Consider the following 20330-nt stretch of genomic DNA (forward strand, 5'->3'; position numbering starts at 1 on the left):
AGGGAGACATTCCCAGTGCCTCCCAACAGGACCAGGGAAGAGAGCTGCGCCAGTGGGATCCCAAGGAAAACACAGTGTCAAGTTGGAACAGGAGAGGAGAGTCTCTCCAGAAACCCCAGGCAGGTCAGGCAGGAACTGTTGTTTAAATGCTGCAACCCTACAGTTGCTTTTCTTTGGAGGTGCTAAAACATTTTTGGGTGCAGTTTTGCTTTGTTTTTCACATCAGTTGACCCTTAGAGTCCCCAGAAGGCTTTTCCTGAAGAGAACAGGCTGCTGTGTCCTTAGAGTAACCCTGGGGTGTTCCTGAGCGGGTAAAGTGTCTCTTGAAGTAACTCCTTTCAAAGAGCAAGGGAAGGGCCCCTGAGAGAGGAGGGAAGGTGAAGATGTGTTTTCCAGACAGAGTGAGTTGCTGAAGTTTTCGATGAAGAAAGTAGGCTCGGGCTTTTTTGCTTTCCTTTTAGCCTAACTATAATTTGATGCTTTCAACCAACTTGCAGTTGGTTAGAGTATGCCTCTTTTCTTCCTGTGTTAAAACTTTATGAAACATTCTTAAATAGCATCTGTGTTCAACTCCAGATTGCATTTAATACACTTCTTAATTCTGTTATCTGCAATTCAGTTTCTGGGCTGATCAGAGCAATAGTGCAATTGGTCATATGCATGGCAATATTTATTTTTAAAGCAAAACATTACATGTTGCATTACATTACTGCATTTTACTGTGTTAATCAGAAATCAAAATAAAAATCAGTTATACTCATCTCATGTTACTTTAAATATGGATATTGTAGTAAGTTTAGCACCGTTTTCTTCTAGTATTGATGAATAATTGCCCAAGGCAGCATTCGAACTCTCCATGGGAAGTTGTACTGGAAGAGGTTTAAATGCCAAAATTGGGATTTTGGAAGAAGATTAGTTTTGCAACTTATCTTTGGAATTGCTTCTGCTTTTTCAAAGTGTTTGTAAAAACATAGCACAGATCAGTGTAGGTTGATGATAAATTTTATTGAGACTCAACATCTTCCACACAGAGCAGAAGAAAGATAAATGATTGAAAATATGATCCAGAGAAGATTATCAAGGAGAAAAATCTTACTTATGGGTACACAGTTCTATGAATTTTCTTCTGCAGACTTTTCCAGGAGTAACCACAGTAATAACCAGGCAGTTCATTAATCTTAAATTTCAGTCATGAAATATCTCGCTCTAAGAAGCTGGATCCTGATGAGAAGTTTGATCCTCTTAAAAAGTTTGATCCTGAGAGAAAATGAAAAACGGATTAGTTTTGGACAAAGAAAATATAAAAATACAAATGTATCCGAAATGCTTCCAACTAGTTGCCTAAAAATTTCAGGCTTATGTCAAGAGCTAGATCCCAGAACCTTCCTGAGAATGTCTGCACTCCAGGTCACTGCATGCAGGAGAGTGACAGACCTGCTGCATTTCCTTAGGTGTGTACACAGGCATGTATAAGAAGTCATAGAAAACCACAGGATTTCAGTAAGTGACATGCTTATGTTTGCTTGAATCTTTTTTTGTAATCCTGTTAACCTGTCTTCATTTTGGAACACAAAGTCTGTCAGCAGCAGACTCACCAGGAGCTGGGTAAGCGAGGTAGGAGGGAATTCCTCGGCACAGGGCTTGGATGCGTTTTCCATATGGGCTCAAGCTTTGGAGTCTGTTCCTGGAGATAATGAAGCGATTCTCTCTGGGTGGTAATTGGTAAGGCCCAAGTCCCTGAGCATCAAAGAAACAAAGCCAGAAAACAGCATCTAAGAAAACCAGCAGTTCAGAGCTGGTAATGAACATATCGAGAGCAGCCCTGCCAAGAAAAACCTGGGGCCTGGTGGGTGACAGGCTGGACATGATCCATCAATGTGGACCAACAGCCCAGAAACCCTCCATGTCCTGGGCTGACCTTCAACATGGGCAGCAGCTCCAGGGGAATTCTTCCCTTCTGCTCAGGTGAGACCCCACTTTCAGAGCTGCCCCCAGCCCATGGGCCCAGCACAGGAAGGAGCTGGAGCTGCTGAAGAAAGTCTAGAGGAGCCACTAGCATGATCAGAGGGATGGAGCAGCTCTGCTATGAGGAAAGGCTGAGATAATTGGGACTGTTCATCCTGAAGAAGAGAAGCTGTAGGTGACCTCATCATGGACTTCCAGTATCCGAAGGAGCCAATAGGAAAGATTGGGCAAGTCTATTTACAAGGGCTTGGACTGAAAGGACAAGGAGAAATGGCTTCCCTGCCAGAGGGAAGGGTTAAATGAGATACTGGGAAGAAATTCTTCCTCATAAGCGTGGGGAGGCCCCAGCACAAGTTGCCCAGAGAAGCTGTGGCTGCCTCATTTCTGTAAGTGTCCAAGGCCAGACTGAACAGTAATTGGGGTTACTCATGGGCATTGCAACTTTTCAAAGAACTTCTAAAGAGATTCAGCCAGCTGAGAAGGTTCTCTTCAGTTCCTGGAGCCTTTTTTCCTGCGTGTGTAGAACAAGTGCTTTTCACTGATAATCAATGAGCTTTTGCTCCACTTTCAACCACCATCCTACCTGGTCTCCTGGAGGTGGTGGAGGCAAGTTTTTGCCAAGCCAAAATCTCTTGCTGGTTGTTGCAATGATGCAGGTGTTCTTTGAAAACACCTTGGTTGCAACATAGCCCTGTTAAAATTAAACAAAAACCCCTTTTTGTTGCAAACAATATACAGGGAAAGAGAAGTGTGTTGCTAGAGAGAGGCACTGGTTAAAAGAAAGGCTTCCTACAAATAGTGCAAAGGGAAAGAAAAATATTGGTGCTTTCAATTATATTGTTTAGGTAAATGTGTCATGAAGGCTGACAAGAGACTTTGGTAAAAGGAATTGCCTCCTCCAGTAATGCCACGTGTATGATGTGTTCTGCTGCTTAGGACACGTGAAGTAATTTGCTGCTGAAAAGCTAACGCAGCACACAGTGAACCGGAAACAGTCCCAAGGCTGAAGGAGCATGTTTTCAATCATGTCCTCTAAAATATGATGAAATTTTGTTGAAGCTTTGGTGCTTTTTTAAAAAACTTTTTTCTCTTTTGCCATTTTTCTTGTGCTGAGGTGGCAGCTACTTACAGTCTTGAAGTCCCAGATGGTTTTCCAGGCCTCAGATCTGTCCTTTGGGTTGGTGCTGACCCTGATCTCAGAGTGGTTTGAGTTTTCCCTGGGCTGCTCATTAAAGTTGTTTGCCATGTTCTGAGTTTTGGAAAAGATTAAAAGAGGTAAGGATTTAGCTTCAAAGATTTCCAGCAGTGTTTCACTCAATAAAGCATTAGCTCTAATAGCCATGTTTTGGGAAATTATTGCTCTTGGAGATCAGATTAAAGGGGAGAAAATTTCTTGACACAGAATGAAGATGGGAAGCCTTTACTTTCTAAGAAGTAAAAATAATTCCTTACTGTCCTTTCCCCAGCAGGATCTTGCTGGCACCACATTACTTACAGTATTCTACTGTATTTTGTGGTCAGATCAATCAGGTTAATATTTGTTTCTCTCCCCACCATTATTTTCAGTGTTTATGCTCATCTCAAGATAGACACTCTTGATTCCATATATGGTAACTGTCTTTTTTCCTTGAAACATCAAGCATGAAAATAATTTCTTCATTATCACATAAAAATTGAAATGCAATTTTCTTCTAAATAACAGGCTTTAAAAAGCAGCTTCACTTCCAGAAACACATTTCTCAGAGACAAGAGCTAAAACCAGTTGTTCCTGTGGCAGTAGTGAGTAGCTGTGTTCAGCTCTATACTTACATGATTGGCAAGAGCAGGAGCCAGAAAAACTCCAAGAAGAGATGCAATCACAATCTGAAATGAACATTTGAAATTCAAAACACCTGAAGAACATGCTACTTATCTTGCATCAAATTATGTGCTGTCTTGAAATAATTTTTACTTCCTGTTTACTTTGTATACAGATTCAGCACTCTGCAGTGGGGCCCAGCTGAAGAGGATTTAAATATGCAGGAGAATTATTTGTTGATGAGTTCACAGAATACATGCATAGAAATGGCTCTTAGCCCCAGCAAGAAGGTCACTGAAACACAGTGGGTTCTAAAACTTGCCCAGCCCGAATTCAGTAACTTACTGGGAAAATGTGCTCTGAAATAATTATTTGCAAGAGTGAACTTTTCACCTCAAGCTTTTGATTTTGGAGGTGAAGCAGATCTGAGAAATGTCCATGTGCACCTGCTGTGAAGAGTTGGAATATGGGTGCACATTTCAGCTCTGTACTTGGAACACAGCAGCAACTGGACCTGAGCATCTTCACGGTGATCTCATCCTCCTAATACAGGATTAATAGTCTAAAGGAAGGCACAAGCCCTTCCATTCATAAAATTGGGACATCAAACATTTGTTACCTCTTTATAAAGCCACACAGTTTCAACAATGCATGAGGTTGCTGTTGCTCAGGTGTGTCCAAATATCTTGTGATACCTTTTGGAGAGATTTCCTATTGTTACAATGAAAAATTCTTTTGTGTTAACTGTTGTGACCAATTATTCTCTTGAAGAAAGTCCTGTGAATATTGATTCAGTCCCAGATTTTATCTCCTTCAAAGAAGGATTTTGATGAAAAAGGTCAAAGTCTCACCTAGAGTATTTAAAAGTAATGCTTGGGAATTTTTCCCGCACCAGTTTCAGGCTGCTGTAAATACCTTGGTGTCACCATCCTGCACCCGGAGTCTTTCATGTGTCACACTCTCAGCAAACAGCTGAGCCCTAACTTTATGTGGCTTGCTGAGACTGTTGATTTGCCTCTGAGTTGTGAAGGAGAGAATATTGTTGTGTGGTGTGTCACGAGTGTGTGTTGCCCCTGGAACAGAGCACTTCTCTCTTTCACGTTTGAGTAGGCATGTGGAGTTCCATCCCTGCCAAAAGGGAGATTTCTCCCCTGTAGTCCCCACCCCTTTGGCATTTTCACTTTTTGAGCCCTGCAGAAATCCCTAAGAGTTTACACAGTGTCATGAAAAGCTCAAAACCATTTAAAAGCTGCCCAGCCTTAAGAGTTTTATGAGAAAGTGGTAGATATACTTACAGGCAACTTCATTTGGATGGTAGGCCAGGCCAGCTCTGCTGCTAATTGATGTGTACTCTTACTTTTTATACATAATATCCCAAAGTTAAATCTGAACATAGGTTTACCTTATTGGCAGGTGCCCTGTGTTCACAGAAGCATGACGAGCTTCCTGGGGAAGTGCTCTGATAAGAGGAGGCTTTGATACCTGCCTGACTGAATTCACTGCATACAGGGAAGGGAGAGAAAACTGGGCATGGTAAGCTCAATGTGTTTAACAGGCACTTTTAACTGGAAACCAAGGCTCATCAGAAGCAGAGCACAGATTCCCAGTAAACTTGTAGTGACTGATGCTTTGTGCCAATGTGGCAAAAGACTCAGCCTGAAGTTGTGTCTCTAACCAAAAACACAATTCAAACCAAGGGGGGTGGTTATCTTGCTGTGTTAAAAATATTGAATGAGTCCCCAGAGATGATGAGATTGGTTCTAAATCACAGGAATTGCTGAGTTCTTTTTCTGACCTTCCTCTCCAAGCTCATTCAGAATCTGCTTTCTGTTTGTCAGACATGGCCCTGCATGTTCTGAGAGCCTTTTCAGGAGAGTAGCACCTGATTATGGACTAAGGGCTGATTTGAGAAAGGGACCAGAAACTAGAGGTAGCAAGGTTCACTGAGGGATTCTGAGTCACAGCTTTGTAAGATAAGCCTCACTCTGCCAGAGGACTGGCCAAAGTGAAATTAGAGGGGTTTCAGCCCTTCTTAGGCAGCTCCTTCCTTCAGCTACTTCCCATTGGAGGGTGCCTCTAGGACTCTGGCGCTTGGGTTCAAGCACTTGCTTGCTGATTTCAGCTGTGTTCCTGGGAGATGAACTGTGGGCAAAAAGTCTCCACAAAGCAAGGCCTGCCTATTGGAATTATATCAAAGGCTTTGTCTGAAACAAACAACCTGGGCTGTGTCCTCTTGCAATCACATTAATTAGAAAATGCTTTTTAGAAATTTACCTTTAGTTTTTGTCCTTGTCTGATGGGATCAGTGGAGTTCACTCAGTGCAGTACAAGTGCAGATGTTGAGATCATTGCTATTGTTGTAGTTCTCCTTCAGGAAACAACTACAGATCTCCCCTGCTGCTCTGCCCTTCCCTGTGCCTAAGCACATGGATGCTGAGTGAATCAGAAGCTGCTGCTTCTCAAGTGTTCTTCAGACAAAATGAGTACATGAAGGCATAATTACAGAGGTAAAGTTAAATTAAGCTTTTTTTTTTTTTAACTTGCCATACCTGAACCCTGTTATAATTCTGCTGTGAAATACCTGATGGTCAAAATCTACTCTATTTCTGATGTACCTGTAATCTTAAAAATAAAGAATCCTTTAAGAAGAAGAGACAGAGCCAGCTTTCAAAAGTGCAACATCAACCTAATTAGTCTAACAGGGTTTAGCAGAATTTGATATCTGTTTATGTGTTTTCTGATATATTGCTTAGCAGCACAGCATTGTTACGCTTGAGATAACCTTTTCTCGTGTGGACTTAGGTGGCATAAAGCAAATGTGTGCAATTTCCTTTTTTTTTTCTTTTTCCATTGAGGCCTGTTTGCTGAGAGATATTTCTGTACAATCTCCTTCTCCTTTTTTTTTTTTTCTGATAAGAGAAATTACAGAAATGTGCTTGCTGTTAGTTTGAGTTCTTGTTGTATTAGGAGGGAACCAGTCTTGATTACGACCTTCTAGTAGAAAGTAGCATGTGATTCATCCAGGTGCCAGCACTGGCTGGTGCAGAATAGCGGATGAGGAGGAGTCCAGGCAAAGTCACAGTCACCTGAGAACACCAGAGAACATTCTCATGGCAACGTTGTGGTCATTGGCGTTTTCACAAAATGCGGAAATCAGCAGCTTTAAAGGGGGAATCCCCATCCTGCTCCTTTTGTTTCTGACCTTCTGTGACCACGGAGCTTCTGAGTTTTCATGTCAGTCTTTCATGTGCTGAGGAAGCCAGAAGTGCCCCAGGCTGTCCTGTGAAGCACAGCTGTTGTTCCCAGCTCTGTCACTCATTCAGTGCATGTGCTCTGTTCATGGTGGAAACTGATAAAAAATGAGCAGCACTTCTTGTTGAGTCCCTGCACATAGAATGCAATCATGGAGTCCCACAGTGGTTTGGGTTGGATGGGGCCTTAAAGATCATTGAGTTTCAACCCCCTGCCATGGGCAGGGATGTCACTGTCAGGTGGCTAAGGGCCCATCCAATATTTTCAATGAAAGAAGTGGCTGAAGAGTTGGTCTGTTTGTTAGCTGACATGGAGGCCACCATGACACGGGTGTTTCTTCCTAGCATTTCTCTGCAGACTACCCATCAGGCTGTTAGGGATTGTGTTTCAGAAGACAAAATGCAGTTTGTATGAATAAATAGCAGTGTTATTCCCAATGTCATTTAATTTTGGATAATATCCTGTTAAATATTTAAAAAAATAGAACCAGCAAGACTAAAGTTTAAACCAGTGAATAATAGCCTTTTGCAGAGTGATTGATTTACTGAGACTTACTGAGTGCTTTAAATATATCTGGGTCAGGTTATCTGTGCCAACCCAAAATTCAGATAGGAGGCTTACGACATGTAGATATGGACTTGTTCAAGTCATGAAGGAAAGTTCTGTCAAGTGTTTCCCACACCTCCAGCAAGATATAAAAGTTGAAGGTCTCTGGGATTTCCTTGTGTTCTTACCTTCTGCAGCCTCTTGTTCTCATCTGAAAGAAAAATGAAGAGATTTGTGAGTATCTCCATTTCTGTTGAACTTTTAATACTGTAAGGTCCTCACTTTTAAAAATGAAAGGATAGAGGAGAAGATGCTCAAGTAAGTGGTGCAATACAGTGGTACAATAATATGATCTCTGTGTTGTTTCTTTGGGTGAAAAGAGGAGAACTTACATTTCTTGGGTCAGAAAAGTCAGTGGAAGCCTCATTTGAGCAAAGAATGCAGAATTAGTGACTGTTCAGAAGGGGAGGGTTATTATTTATTATGATTTAATAAGTGCAGTTGTAGAGGCAAATCAAGAAGTAACATGGCATCAAGGAGGAATTTCTGAAAACTGCAGAAATGTAATGGTTAAGTTTTTCTGCGTTTTCAGTTACAGGCAAAGTAGAGCCTGATAGCAAAAACTTTATAATGAGGAATTGTAGTTGTTTTCAGCTAATATACATGCTAAGTGGGTAATTTTTCAAACTGATGCTCCAGCTCCTTCCCCCAGTTCATGGACTGGGTTTTTTATGGGACTGCCTGGTGTTTCTGACAAGTGAGAATTCTGATTCCTTTCACAGGCTGCAGCCCTCATTTGCCTGGGAGTTTTTTGGGCTCAGACTTCTGCATTGAACGTGAGTAGAGTGATGAGCCTTGTCCTGCACATGAGTGTTTAAAATGTGTTGGATCCCTGGCCAGGAGGAATAGAATAGGAGGAAAACCACAGAGAAACTAAAACCAGCAAGTTGCTTATTGTCCAGTATGGAGAAAAATAGCTTTCGCCAGAGGTCCTGTACAGGTGCAAAGTAAAAAGAAGTGAGGGGGACAGAGATCCCCTTAGCTCAGTCAAACATTTGGAGACTGGAGCAGTCTTCTGCCAGTCCCTGCTGCCCAGAATGACTGAGATATCCCATGCAGGTTTTCTTCAGCCTGCAGAAGGGCGTGTTTGATAACTGACCTCCAGCTCAAGAGCCTCCTCAGACTGGTCCAGGGTTCTTAAGGGATTTAGTGTTTACTAAATACTAAAGCACTGGGGGAAGCAGAAAGCATTGGGGGTTGTTGCGCCTGCTAAAGATGGAAGCCAGGTGATGAGCAATGATTTTGTGCTTTTTACCAAAGACCTTTGTCCTGCGAGATCCTGTCAGCAACTATGTCACTGGGACCATGACCATCCACAATGAGGAGCACATTGTTGATGTCCATGTCCGTTCTGGCGTCTACTCCTCTGACACTATTTTTGACTACACACATGTGAGTGAATCCACAGCAGCCTCTGCAGCCACTTGCTGTTCCTTCAGATTGCCCCAAAGAGTAAAGAGCATCAATGGATGTCAGCGTTAGCCATTTCTAATGATTTAACCTCAATTCTTTCCATCACAGGGGTATATTGCAACCAGGTTATTTTCACGAAATGCCTGCTTTATCATGAAAATAAAGAAGGAATTTATCCCAGAGCTGCACGAGATTGGACATCTGGCTTTTGAGAGAGAGGTGACTTTGTGGGGAACCCTCGCTGCTGGCAAGGAAGGGATGGGAGCAGTGTGGTGTGAGGGGGACCCTACACTCTGCCCCTAAAGCAGCTCAGGAATGACTGGTGCTGTCTTAGCAATGATGGATTGTTCTGACAAGACACAACTTGAAGGGAATATCATGCAGAACATTCTTTTAAGATAATAAACCATCATGGTCCCCCTGCAGTTTTATGGGGAGTTGTTGAGGTGTCTTGAGCTGTACAATCCCTTGTCCTTGGAACTGATGTGATATGGCTATTTTGACAGGATCACAGTATAAGTTCAGGCAAATTTTCCCTTTATCCATTGTCCTGCTGATATTTTGACCTTGACATTGCCTGATTTATTTTTTTTCCTCAGAACAGAAGGTAGAGATCAATTTATTTGACAGGATTTTGACTTCCCTATTCAGGCTGAGGTTTCAGAAGGAGACTGGAAGTATTGCCTGGAGGTGAACTGGAGTTCTGGTCCATTTTGTGTCATCCCAGTAGCACATTTACAGCAAAACTTGATGCCAATAATATAACTTATTATGGCAGCAATACAGCTCAGGCTTGCTGTGTTGACATAATTAATATCTAGTGAATTTTGTTACTGAATAATTTATTATTATTATTGTTATTAAAGCATGAAGCTTCTTTATCTAATGTTTTTTTAGTGAGGCAAAGGAAGGTGATTATATGTTTGGGAACCTTCTGAAAGGGTGTCCTTCTGAAAGTAGAGTGAAGCTAAAGCTACATTTCTGATGGCATTTGACCTTTTCTTCTCAGACCATGAAGGATGTATACTCTCCAAATAATGTGTGGGCCCAGTTCCAACCTGGCAATTCCAGGCTGGGGGATTTTAAAGACTGGATTATCTATGGAAAACACATTGAAAATCTCTGCATGGGGCTGCCCCTCTACCAGCTGGTGGCCACTGAACGTAAGTCACAGATCAGGGCATTGTGGCTCTGCCCCAGAACCTTCCTCCCATTTGAACCCAAATTCTCATGGTACCTTGGAGCTGTGCAGACTTTTCTTCCTGTTGAGTTGCACCACAAGTGTTTTCAACATTTTTGAGACAAATGGAAGCCTTGAATAGGGACATAACTGGGGGTTGAGATTTGTGTATTTAAGACTTTTCCTATCTGGATACAGGGATCTCATCTGGTAAGGAGACACTGATACTGAGATATAAACTGATATAAATACTGGTACTGATACTATCTTCATTTTCTTTGGATTTTTTAGCACTAATGAATGTTGATGGCTGTGCCAGCGCCGGGATTCCAAGCATTTTGGGCCTTAAAATCTGTGAAGAACTCATTGCAACTGGATCTTGACATTTCTGTCACAAGGAAATGCCTTTTTGCATGTTTTAGTGATGGTAACCATGTTCTCCAGCTGGAACAGACTCAGGCACAAGGCTCAGCCTGCCTATCCAAAGCTTTGATGCATAGCAAGCCTATGACAAACAAATAAATATAATGCTTTAATAAATAAATAGAATTATTTGCCTGATTCTTCTACCCAAAATCAGACCAGAATGACAGTGGGCCTTGTGAGTTGCCCAGCAGAAATTTCCATTTGGTTCATTCCTGTGCTGGGGCTGCAGCATGGCCCAGGCACTGGTGTGTGCTTCATAAAGAGAAAAAACTAAAACATAACAGATTTTTCCAGTGGAGAATTTCACTTTGGCATCAGCATCCAGGTGTTGGCTCACCTTATGTAGGATGGCTGGGGGAGGGTGCAAACAAGTGAATGAAGATAAAGGGAGGGAGCAGATGCACGTTACCCACCTTTGCAAAGCAGCTTGAATTCTGCAGGGCCACTGAAAATTTGCAGCAGTTTGAATAACTGCAGCGGGACAAAGAGATTTTTGTTCTGGATGTTTTCCAAGCCTGGATAGAGGACACTGTCCCAGCCCTAAAAATTTGTACCTTGGAATAAAGTTTTCCTTTCACACAATGGCAAGGCACAAAGCTGTGACCACTTGCTGAGTATCCCATGTGCCTTGGAGAGGGCTTTGTGTCAGGAGCTGATGGAAATCCAGGATGGGGCAGTGCTGGGGCCACCTGCCTGCTCTGGGGCAGATCCCAGAGAATGGTTGAATTCACACATCCTTCCCTCCAGGGTTTGGAAGAGGTGTCGGTTGTGGGGATGAAGACTGTATGTTCACTGTTTATTGGAGCTTTGATTGGCTGCCAGAGGGCAAGACATTCCTTTGGAAGAAAATGGCTCCAGGTCTACAGTTTGTTATTTTCAAATCAGGCTCCTGGTCAAACCATCTGCTCATTTAATAAAAGAGCATTTCATCACATGATGTCCTGGTTTGAAAGACAGGTGTTTGCTAAGGAAAGCAGAAGCCTCCCTTTGGACTGAAAAAATGTGATCCTTCCTTCCTACAGATTATTATGATTTTGAAATTAAGGGAGCTCTCAGGCAAAGATATGGGGTAGGAATAACAGTTCTTTACTAGTATATTTAACAAGACAAACAAGAACAACACCAGCTATGAAATTACCCACAAACAGAACAGTAACTCAGTCCCAGTGTTTTTTGGCTGCAGGCACCTTTTCCCTGAGCTGCAGTTCCCGGTGCTGGGGGCGGGCAGGTCCCGCAGAGCCGCAGGAGGGCTGGGGGTGATGGCAGCGCTGTCCCAGGGGGAGAGAGAGATGGAGAGAGCCCTCCGCTCATGGTGTGGGTCCTGGTGCTCAGCAGAGTGCTGGATGGTGCTAGTTCACAGCGAGAAGGCAGCAGGGCAGGGTCCAACAGCAGTGGGGATGGCTCCCGGCACTGGGATGGCAGGGTTGGGACTGAGGCAGAGATCGTCCTTCTCATCCGAACTCCACGGGGGAAAAATGGGGCAAGCCAGAACCTTCCGCTTCCTCTTCTGGATGTTTGAATCTTGTGGGGTTTCCCTCCTCTCTCTCCTCCCCCTTGTCACCAGGGCCCAGTCAACAGGTATCTTAGCATGACAATGGGGAAAATTCCACAGAGGGAAAAGGGAAAGAACCAACCCCCAACACATGGTGAAGATGTTCTTTTTTATTAATTGCATTCACCATAGGCTGCAGGTTCTTGGTGATCCAAAAACTGTTTCTGGAGTGTCAAACTTTGTTAATTAAATCCAGGAATAGTTGTTCTGTGTTCTGTGAACCCTGAAACCAGCCTCAATAACCCATTATCTGACATTTAATTTTGAGTTAGTTCCTGGCCTTCCTCACAAATGGAAGAATATTATTTCTATATTTAATTTTAGTTTGTGGTCACATGGTATCAGGCCTGTGATGAATATATTTTTATATATTATGTTTGCATTTTGACCTCTCTGTCTGTTGTTTGGTAAATGAAGGTTCAACTCTCCATCTATTCTCACAGCCCCAATGCCCAGGTGTCCAGCTCATAGGAAACTTGTGGATGAAACATCTCAGGGCCAAATCTGTTGTAGGGCTACTGCACCTCTTGGGGTGCAGCTCCCAACAAAGAGAGGAGGAAGCACAGGAAGAACCATAAACCACACAATCCATATGGCCATGCTCTGATTCCCCCAGTTTTCCAGAGAAAAACTCTGGAAGAGTTTTCCCTCTGTTCCCATAAGAGCACACAGATGGGCAAATTGCAGGTCTGAATTCATAGCCCTCGAGCCTCAGCCTGTTGGTATCACCAACAACAATAAAGATCATGCTAGAAAAGGCTGCAGAGCAAAAGAAATTTATTCTCAATTTAAAATAACTAATCACAGGGCAAACAGGAATGTACAGCCAGCTCTGAACAAGCCAGAGAAAAGGCCTTAGGCAGGACAAAGAAGTTTCATATTTTATTTATTGATACTATACATGCCCTTGCTATTTCCTGTCATTTCATTCCTTGTTGACTAGGGCACAGTTTACAATATGCCTTATGGACCTGTCTTGGATTATAGTTAATCTATTTTTTCTTATCTTGCAGGTGCTTGATATTACAACTGGACTACAGGGAAAGACCAAAGAGGTAAAAATCAGCAATAGGTAAAATGTCCCTGAAGATCAGATCCAGTTGTTGCCTGTAGTCTGAAGATGTCAATCTCTAAATCCACCCTCTCTCAGCAAAGGCTCTGCACTGAATGTTCATGCTGTGAAGGAAATCCGGATCATGGAATTGCTAAGGTTGGAAAAGGCCTTCAAGGTCATTGAGTTCAACTGCCCAACCACCACCATCATGGTCACCATCAAACCACATTCCCCAGGTGCCACATACACAGGTTTTTTGAACACTTCCAGAAATGGGGACTCCAACACTGCCCTGGGCAGCTGTGCCAGGGCTTTACAACCCTCACAGTGAAGAACTTTACCCAGTATCCACTCTGAAGCTCCCTTGGCCCAGCCTGAGGCCGTTCCCTCTCCTGCTGTCCCTGTTCCCTGGGAGCAGAGCCCAACCCTGCCAGCTGTCCTCTCCTGTCAGGGAGTTGTGCAGAGCCACAAAGTCCCCCCTGAGCCTCCTTTTCTCCAGGCTGTGCCCCTTTCCCAGCTCCTCAGCCTCTCCTGGGGCTCCAGCCCCTTCCCCTGCTCCATTCCTGTCTCCAGACATACTCCAGCCTCTCAGAGTCTTTCTTGCCATAAGGGGCCAAAAGCTGAACACACTAACATATCAAACCTTTAATTCTATGAACCAGTTAACTTAGCACACTCTGTCTGGTATGAAACATCTGCTGTCCTAGAGCTCATTAGGTATCAGTATCTTTGTGGGTCATTTTCTGGTCGAGGATTTTTGTGCATTGTGATCCATGAGATTTTCCAGGGGGATGGATGGAAAATTCCCACTAATTTCCATGGGAGGCACCCAGGGCCCAGCAGCCAGTCTCAGGAACAATGGTGGAGTTGTGTTCTCAGTGCATAAAGCCCAGAGCTTGTCCTGATAACCACCCAAGGTCAACGTGCAGGTGGATAAGGTGGAGCTCATTGGCACTGAGCACAAAGTTAACACCTGGAGACCAGCATAGCCCCTGGGAACAGCAGCAGGAGAGTGGCAGGGCTGCCTTGCTGGCACTGGAACCCAGAGCTGTCTCTAAAATGAAAACGGAGCCAGAGCATGAGCTTAGATCCTAAAAACACATTGGCTGTAAGAGTCTAGAGAGGGAAAAGGTGTCAGGATGTGATTCATTATATTGAATGTTACCTGATCTTCCCAAGAGCTCCTCTCCACCAAATAGGCACATTCTGTTTAGTTTATCTAACTTCCCAGCCAGGCTTGTTCCATAAAAAGCAGGGTATTTATTTTATGTGGAAGATCACAGATCACAGAATATTCTGAGCTGGAAGGGACAGGCTAGAGAGCTCAGTGGGAGTGTCTGGGTGTGCCTGAGTGAGTATCTGTGTGTGTGTGCACTGGCAGCTTCAGTAAATTAAAATCATATTTATTCATGAATGGAATATCAAGATAATGCTGATTGTTTGCTTCCAACTTTTTTTAAAAAGCCTGAATGGTGTTTGAAAGCATTCCTGCAATACAAGCCATGGTATTATTGATGCCACTGACAGCTAAAACATGTCAGGCATTCAGGGCACCAGGATTAGCCCACTCTGGTCACGTCTCCACCTCTCTGCAGCTCAACCTTCCTGATCCTTGTGGCAGGAAACATCTGTGGTCCCTCACTGCCAAAGACATCAGATTTTGCAGTCACCTGTGCTGCACATTGATCCAAGATTCTTTTACCACTGAGCCCATTCGCCTGTGAACCTCCCACCTCCCCAAATTTCCCAGTGTACAGGACCATTTACCAAGGTCAAGGTGTGACAACTGCACTACTGGTGATTCTTTCAAACCCAGAGATTAATGTGGAAACTCTTACCCTGTTGAGAAATATCTTTTAAATGCATTTAAATTACTTAAATTAGGAGGAATGGCAGATTTTCATGCATCTTGTCTGACAGGTCAAAACAAGGTTTCCAGTTTGCATCAAGTCATGAAAAGGGACTTTTTCCCTTATACAAAGAATTCCCAGTAGGGAAAAATTAAGCCAGACTGGAGAATTAAGCCTGCTAAATTAAATAGAAATAAGGTAGTCTGGGCAGGCCAAAGGTGTGAATGGGTTTCTTCATCTCATGGGTCTTCCCACCCTTTTTTTTGGACTAACAAGGCACAGTCAGGAGAGGAAAGTCATATATTTTAGAAGACCAAACTTTTCCTCTCGACTGTGTCTGTAACCACTACAAATTGCTCTGGTCAAACACTGAACAGCACAGCAAGATCCATGTGCAAGAGGAAAAGAGGACAAATTGCTCACTCCAGCTTCAATTAAGGTGCCTGATTTTAAACATTCAGATTATAAATTATCAGGAGGTGAGCTGGATCTTGCACCATTACTTATTTATAAAAAGTGAATGCCTTGGCCAATGAGCCAGGCCAGATTTCCAAGGAATACACCTCAATCCAGGTGTACTTCTTTCTACTCGGGCCAAGCACGGAGTGAGGTTTCCACTGTCCACTAGATGGCAAATGGTTCCACCAACCTCGGGAGTCAGGGTTTTCTGATGGCAGTCGGGACCTATGTGGGTAAGTGAGATGTGCTGTCATTAGGCTGGAAAAATCACCGACTGTGAGCTCAAAAATAAAACAGATTTAATCCTGTCAACCTGTTCCCCAGGAAGTAAAAGCTGATTTAGGATACAAAGCATTAGAATTCATTCTTTCAGGTTTCCAATCCAGTGGGATGTTTATTTTCACTTGTAATTATGACCCATTCGGTGAGTCACTGGACTACTTTTTTATTTCTTAATGATTTTATTTTTTTCTCTCTAATATATGTGCATATTTCTATATATTCTATTATATAATGAGACATTGCCTTTTTACAAGGTTTATCAATCAAATATACCCAAGTGCTCCAGAAACAAAAGTAGCAAAGACTCACAAGCTCAAACATGAATGAGTTAAATCCTTTCACCTTCAGAAAAGGGGGCCAGCAGCAGATGGAGGGTCAGTGTGACAAAGGCCAGTCATGAGCACAGGTAAAGGAAGCAGCCCCAGGTCTCCTTATGCCTCTCCTTTCACCACCCTGGTGCCACCAAGAGACACCCAAGCAGCTCTTCTGTCCCTCCCCTGCCCAGCCCTGCTCTGCCAGGCTCTGTCCCTGGGTGTGAAGGGTCCACATAGGGGTTCTGTGCTCTTGGCTCTTCTTTCATTTGGGTTTTTAGAGGGTGTTGGAGTCTGAAAAACAGAGGCCTCTCTGAGTTCCTCAGAGAGAGATCAAAATGTAGGGTTTGAGTTAAAACATTTGGATGGATTAAAGTAAATTAAGCAACACAGACATGAAATAGAGGTTTTAATACTAAGTTAATAATAAGTTTTAAGTAAGTAAGCAAGTTTAAGTAAGTAAGAATACGTTTTAAGTGCCTTACAAAGTAAAAGCACTAGACATCAGTGTAGAAATCAAGCCTTAAAAAATAAGTTTCAGTGTGAACTGAAAAACATAGTCCTGGATATCAGTGTAGAAAACAAGTCTTAAAAACAAGTCTCTGTGAAAGCTCCAAAATATAGTTTTAGACATAATAAAAATACAGTAAGAATATTGCTTACATTTTTCAAATAGATCAGATAAGATTATATGCATAGATTATACGTAAATTTTCATACTAAGAAATTAGAATTCTAATAGGTAAAGAAGAAGTGCTTCAGATTCGTGTTTCCATCTTATTGGGTAATTTGTAAATAAGAATCTGTGTATTGAAGTGAGAGCTCTCTCACTCTCTCTCTTCCTCCACCACCATCATCATCACTACCACCACGTGAAGAAGAAGAGGAAGAAAAAGAAGAAGAGGAAGAAAAAGAAGAAAAGAACAAAAGAAGAAAAGACGAGGGAGCATCTGCCTCTCAAGGCTCTGTACCAGGCTGCAACTCGAGCCTCTCCAGGAGCTGCTTCTACTTCTAATCAGGATCTTACTTCCATTTGGAACTCTATGCCAAAAGCTTTCAGCATGGACTTGGACACTTGGGACTCTGCCTTTTGCAACTGATGCGCCTTTACAGTAAACAACTTCATAGCAGCTAACAACTGCTCAGCTCTTGTCAAGAGAGCAGCAATCCCGGCAGGAGGGACCAAGGGCAGAGGGGGCTGGGAGCCTGGCTGGAGCTCTGCAGCCAGCTCTGGGCTCCTTCCAGGCAGGTCCTGCCAGTGCCACCACTCCCCATGGCCACATACTCTGCTGGATTTAGTGTCTCCCATCCTTCTGTGAGTCTTTTTTCCTACCCTTTTTGCAGCTCACCAAGAGGAAGTCAGACACAGGTGATTTAGCAGTTTCCACTTCAGTTAATTTTCTGAGGGTGTGTGCCAAGAGAGGATGGTAATAGCTATATTTTGTTGGGTAGAAAAGCAAATGTAGCGTAAGGACAATCCTTTTGTAGCAGTTCTGAAAGAGAAAACATCTTTAAAATATCAGTTTGTATTGGGTACTGGGATGAGAACTGATGTGGGCATGGAATCAGGCTGCTGTGACAGTTCCTCACAAACTAAGCCATGGATCCACAAAATAATTTCCTGCCTATAATGACATCAGCAGGAGCTGTTGCCACTGGACCCTCATTTTCTTTGCCGCTTGTGAACTGTTTTTTAAAAGCTGCCAAGAAAAAAAAAAAAAGACATGTTGATGTCCTCATGAAATTTGGAGAGGAATCAGTGCTTCAGTTTGTTGTCTTGGATAGATGTAAGATTTTCCAGGTGAGGAGCATTCAACAGCTGCCCTTTGAGCTCTGGCCAGACCCCTGACCAATGCACATCTACTCTGAGCACCCCAGACAACAAAGTTGCAGAAGCCAGGCCAAGGGGAACAGAAATTATTTGTAATTTTTTTTGCTGCAATTGAAGTCAAAATTAGTGAGGTGTTTGAGCCACTTTCCCTTATAAAAAAAAAAGGATGGGAAAGAAAAAATTTTATATTCAGCTGCATGGCAATCAAAGCAGAGAGAGGCTGCTGACAACCTTAATTTACCCAGTGTAATTCCAGTCACTGAGTTACAGAAAATAGAATAATACACTTTCATCTCTGAATTTTTAAGGCTAATCTTAAAAAACTATTTTTTAATGAATCAATCTTCCCTACTGTTATGTGCAATTTGCTTTCCCTTTCTGATTCCAACCCTAACATTAAATAAACAGAGCAAATATTAGACATGCTTGTCTAATTTTTCCTCTTGTTTTGCTGATGTGATTACAAGCTGTTGACTCAATCAATCATTAATATCTCATGCCAACACTGCCAGAATATATTGCATCTCTGCTTAGCACTCAAGTTGTCAGTTAAATAATTTCATGTTATTAATCAAAATTGTCAACAAAATAATTTATGTTGGCCCAAGTCTGGTTTTCCCCATTGTTGGAGATTAGGACTCCTCAGTTTTCAAACCCAAGGAGAAAATTTAGTGATTATTCCCAAGAACTTTGTTCATTTAGGGCTGTGAGAGCTTTTAAATGGAGCTCTCATTAAAGAAAAGAATGCTATCCCTCAAAAAGCCTACTTGGACATAGAGCTGACAGGAAAGGGGACAAGTCTGGGAGGTTTCTAAAAGGTTTTCTTCTGCAATCTTTTTTTATCAGTGTCACTGGAACTGCCCGGAAAGTTTCCTGAAGTTTAACACCCACGTGAATACCAAAGCACCACAAAATAACTGCATGATGAGAGAAAGAATTTCAAAAATGTAAAATTAAAACTTTCTCTTGACCTTTTTCTGTCAAACTGTTCTGTGAAGGGAGTGTGATAAGAAACCTGCAGAGTCCAAACCCCTGGGATTAAACAGCAGCTCCTCTCTGTTCATTAGCACTACTTTCCCTTTCTGTGTGAAAATATCAAATAGGAATTGATTTATTTTTTACCATGTCTCACCAGATTTGAATTAATTGAGGACTGAATTAATAAATTGTGTGACCATAAAAGGTATTACGTTTTTACTATTATTAGAGACTGCATCCATATTTACCAAGGCAGATACCAAACTCATGGAAGGGGAAAAAAATCAAGAGACTTTGAGTCATGTCTCATCCTGTAAATGATATAAGCAATTAACTTCCAGCCCCTTGGATTATGTGTGTATTTCTATTGCCTGTGTTTATTCATTTTAGAACGAGCAGGGGAAAAAAACCAGATTCAGTGCTGGACCGTGACTATCTCATTAAGGGATCTAAGAATTTCCTGGGAATCCCTCTCTGACTGCAGGGCTGAGCAGTGAACTTGGTGGGTGCTACAGATTTCCCAGGTGGGTGCAAAGCCCAGTCATGGAAGTGGCAGCTCCTCCAAATATCTGCTGGAAGAGCTGGAAGATCACAGGGCCTTTGCTGCACGTGGCTGAGAGCACACTGACAGCAAGGCCACGTCCAGCTATTTTTCCAGCTCTTTTCTTTCTGTTTCAGTTCCTCAGGCTTTGCACTGGCTTGGAACTCCCGGCTTCTCCTCATTTCTTGGGGCTGCCACGTGGCCGCAGACCCATGAACCAGCCCAGGTTGCTCTGGAGCAAATGTACATGGATAGGGTCCCTGCCTGGAGCCTGAAGCTTCTGCCACCTCAACAGCATGGAAGGAGGGAGGAAAGGGAATTTCCAGTGCAGTGCAGGTTGTTTGTGTGCTCTGCTGGTTTGTGGGATCCCCATCCTTCTCACTTGCCTGGGAATGGATGAGGGAGATGAGCCCTGGGCTCCCCACACAAAGCCAGTGGTGCTCCAGGTCAGGAGGAGCTGGTGCCACACAGGTTAAGCAATCGCCTGGATCAGGAGGAGCTGCTGTCTCTCAGGTTAAGGAATTCCCTGCCTTGTGGCTGCCCAGCTTTCTCCCTTTCCTTCTTCGCCCTGTTTCTTTTTTTTGATCACACAGGCTGTAATACACTGCCACATTTCTCCCCCCACTGCCGCCCCCCCCCCCCACCACCCATCAATAAATACCATCCTTTCATTTTCCAGTGACATCTGAAGTGGGAATAGAGCCCCTGGGAAGAGCCCATTTATGGACAGGGAATCCAGAGCAGCCATGAACCAAGGCATACAGGAATAAGGACTTGGGCAGATGCAGGAATGGAAACTAATTTTAGTTATTCCATCGCAAGCTCATCACAC

The 20330-nt window shown here is 43.0% G+C and overlaps 1 protein-coding gene across 1 annotated transcript; it reads left to right on the forward strand.

The window, feature by feature from the left end:
• Window positions 1–4229: 4229 nt before the first annotated feature.
• Window positions 4230–10597, forward strand: LOC134054592 (gastrokine-2-like). The gene is made up of 6 exons (XM_062510446.1): window positions 4230–4292; window positions 8344–8397; window positions 8882–9013; window positions 9143–9253; window positions 10044–10197; window positions 10506–10597. The coding sequence occupies exons 1-6, from the start codon at window positions 4230–4232 to the stop codon at window positions 10595–10597; spliced, it is 606 nt and encodes a 201-aa protein (XP_062366430.1).
• Window positions 10598–20330: the final 9733 nt, after the last annotated feature.

Source organism: Cinclus cinclus, chromosome 29 (assembly GCF_963662255.1).
Source record: "Cinclus cinclus chromosome 29, bCinCin1.1, whole genome shotgun sequence".
Lineage (NCBI taxonomy): Eukaryota > Metazoa > Chordata > Aves > Passeriformes > Cinclidae > Cinclus > Cinclus cinclus.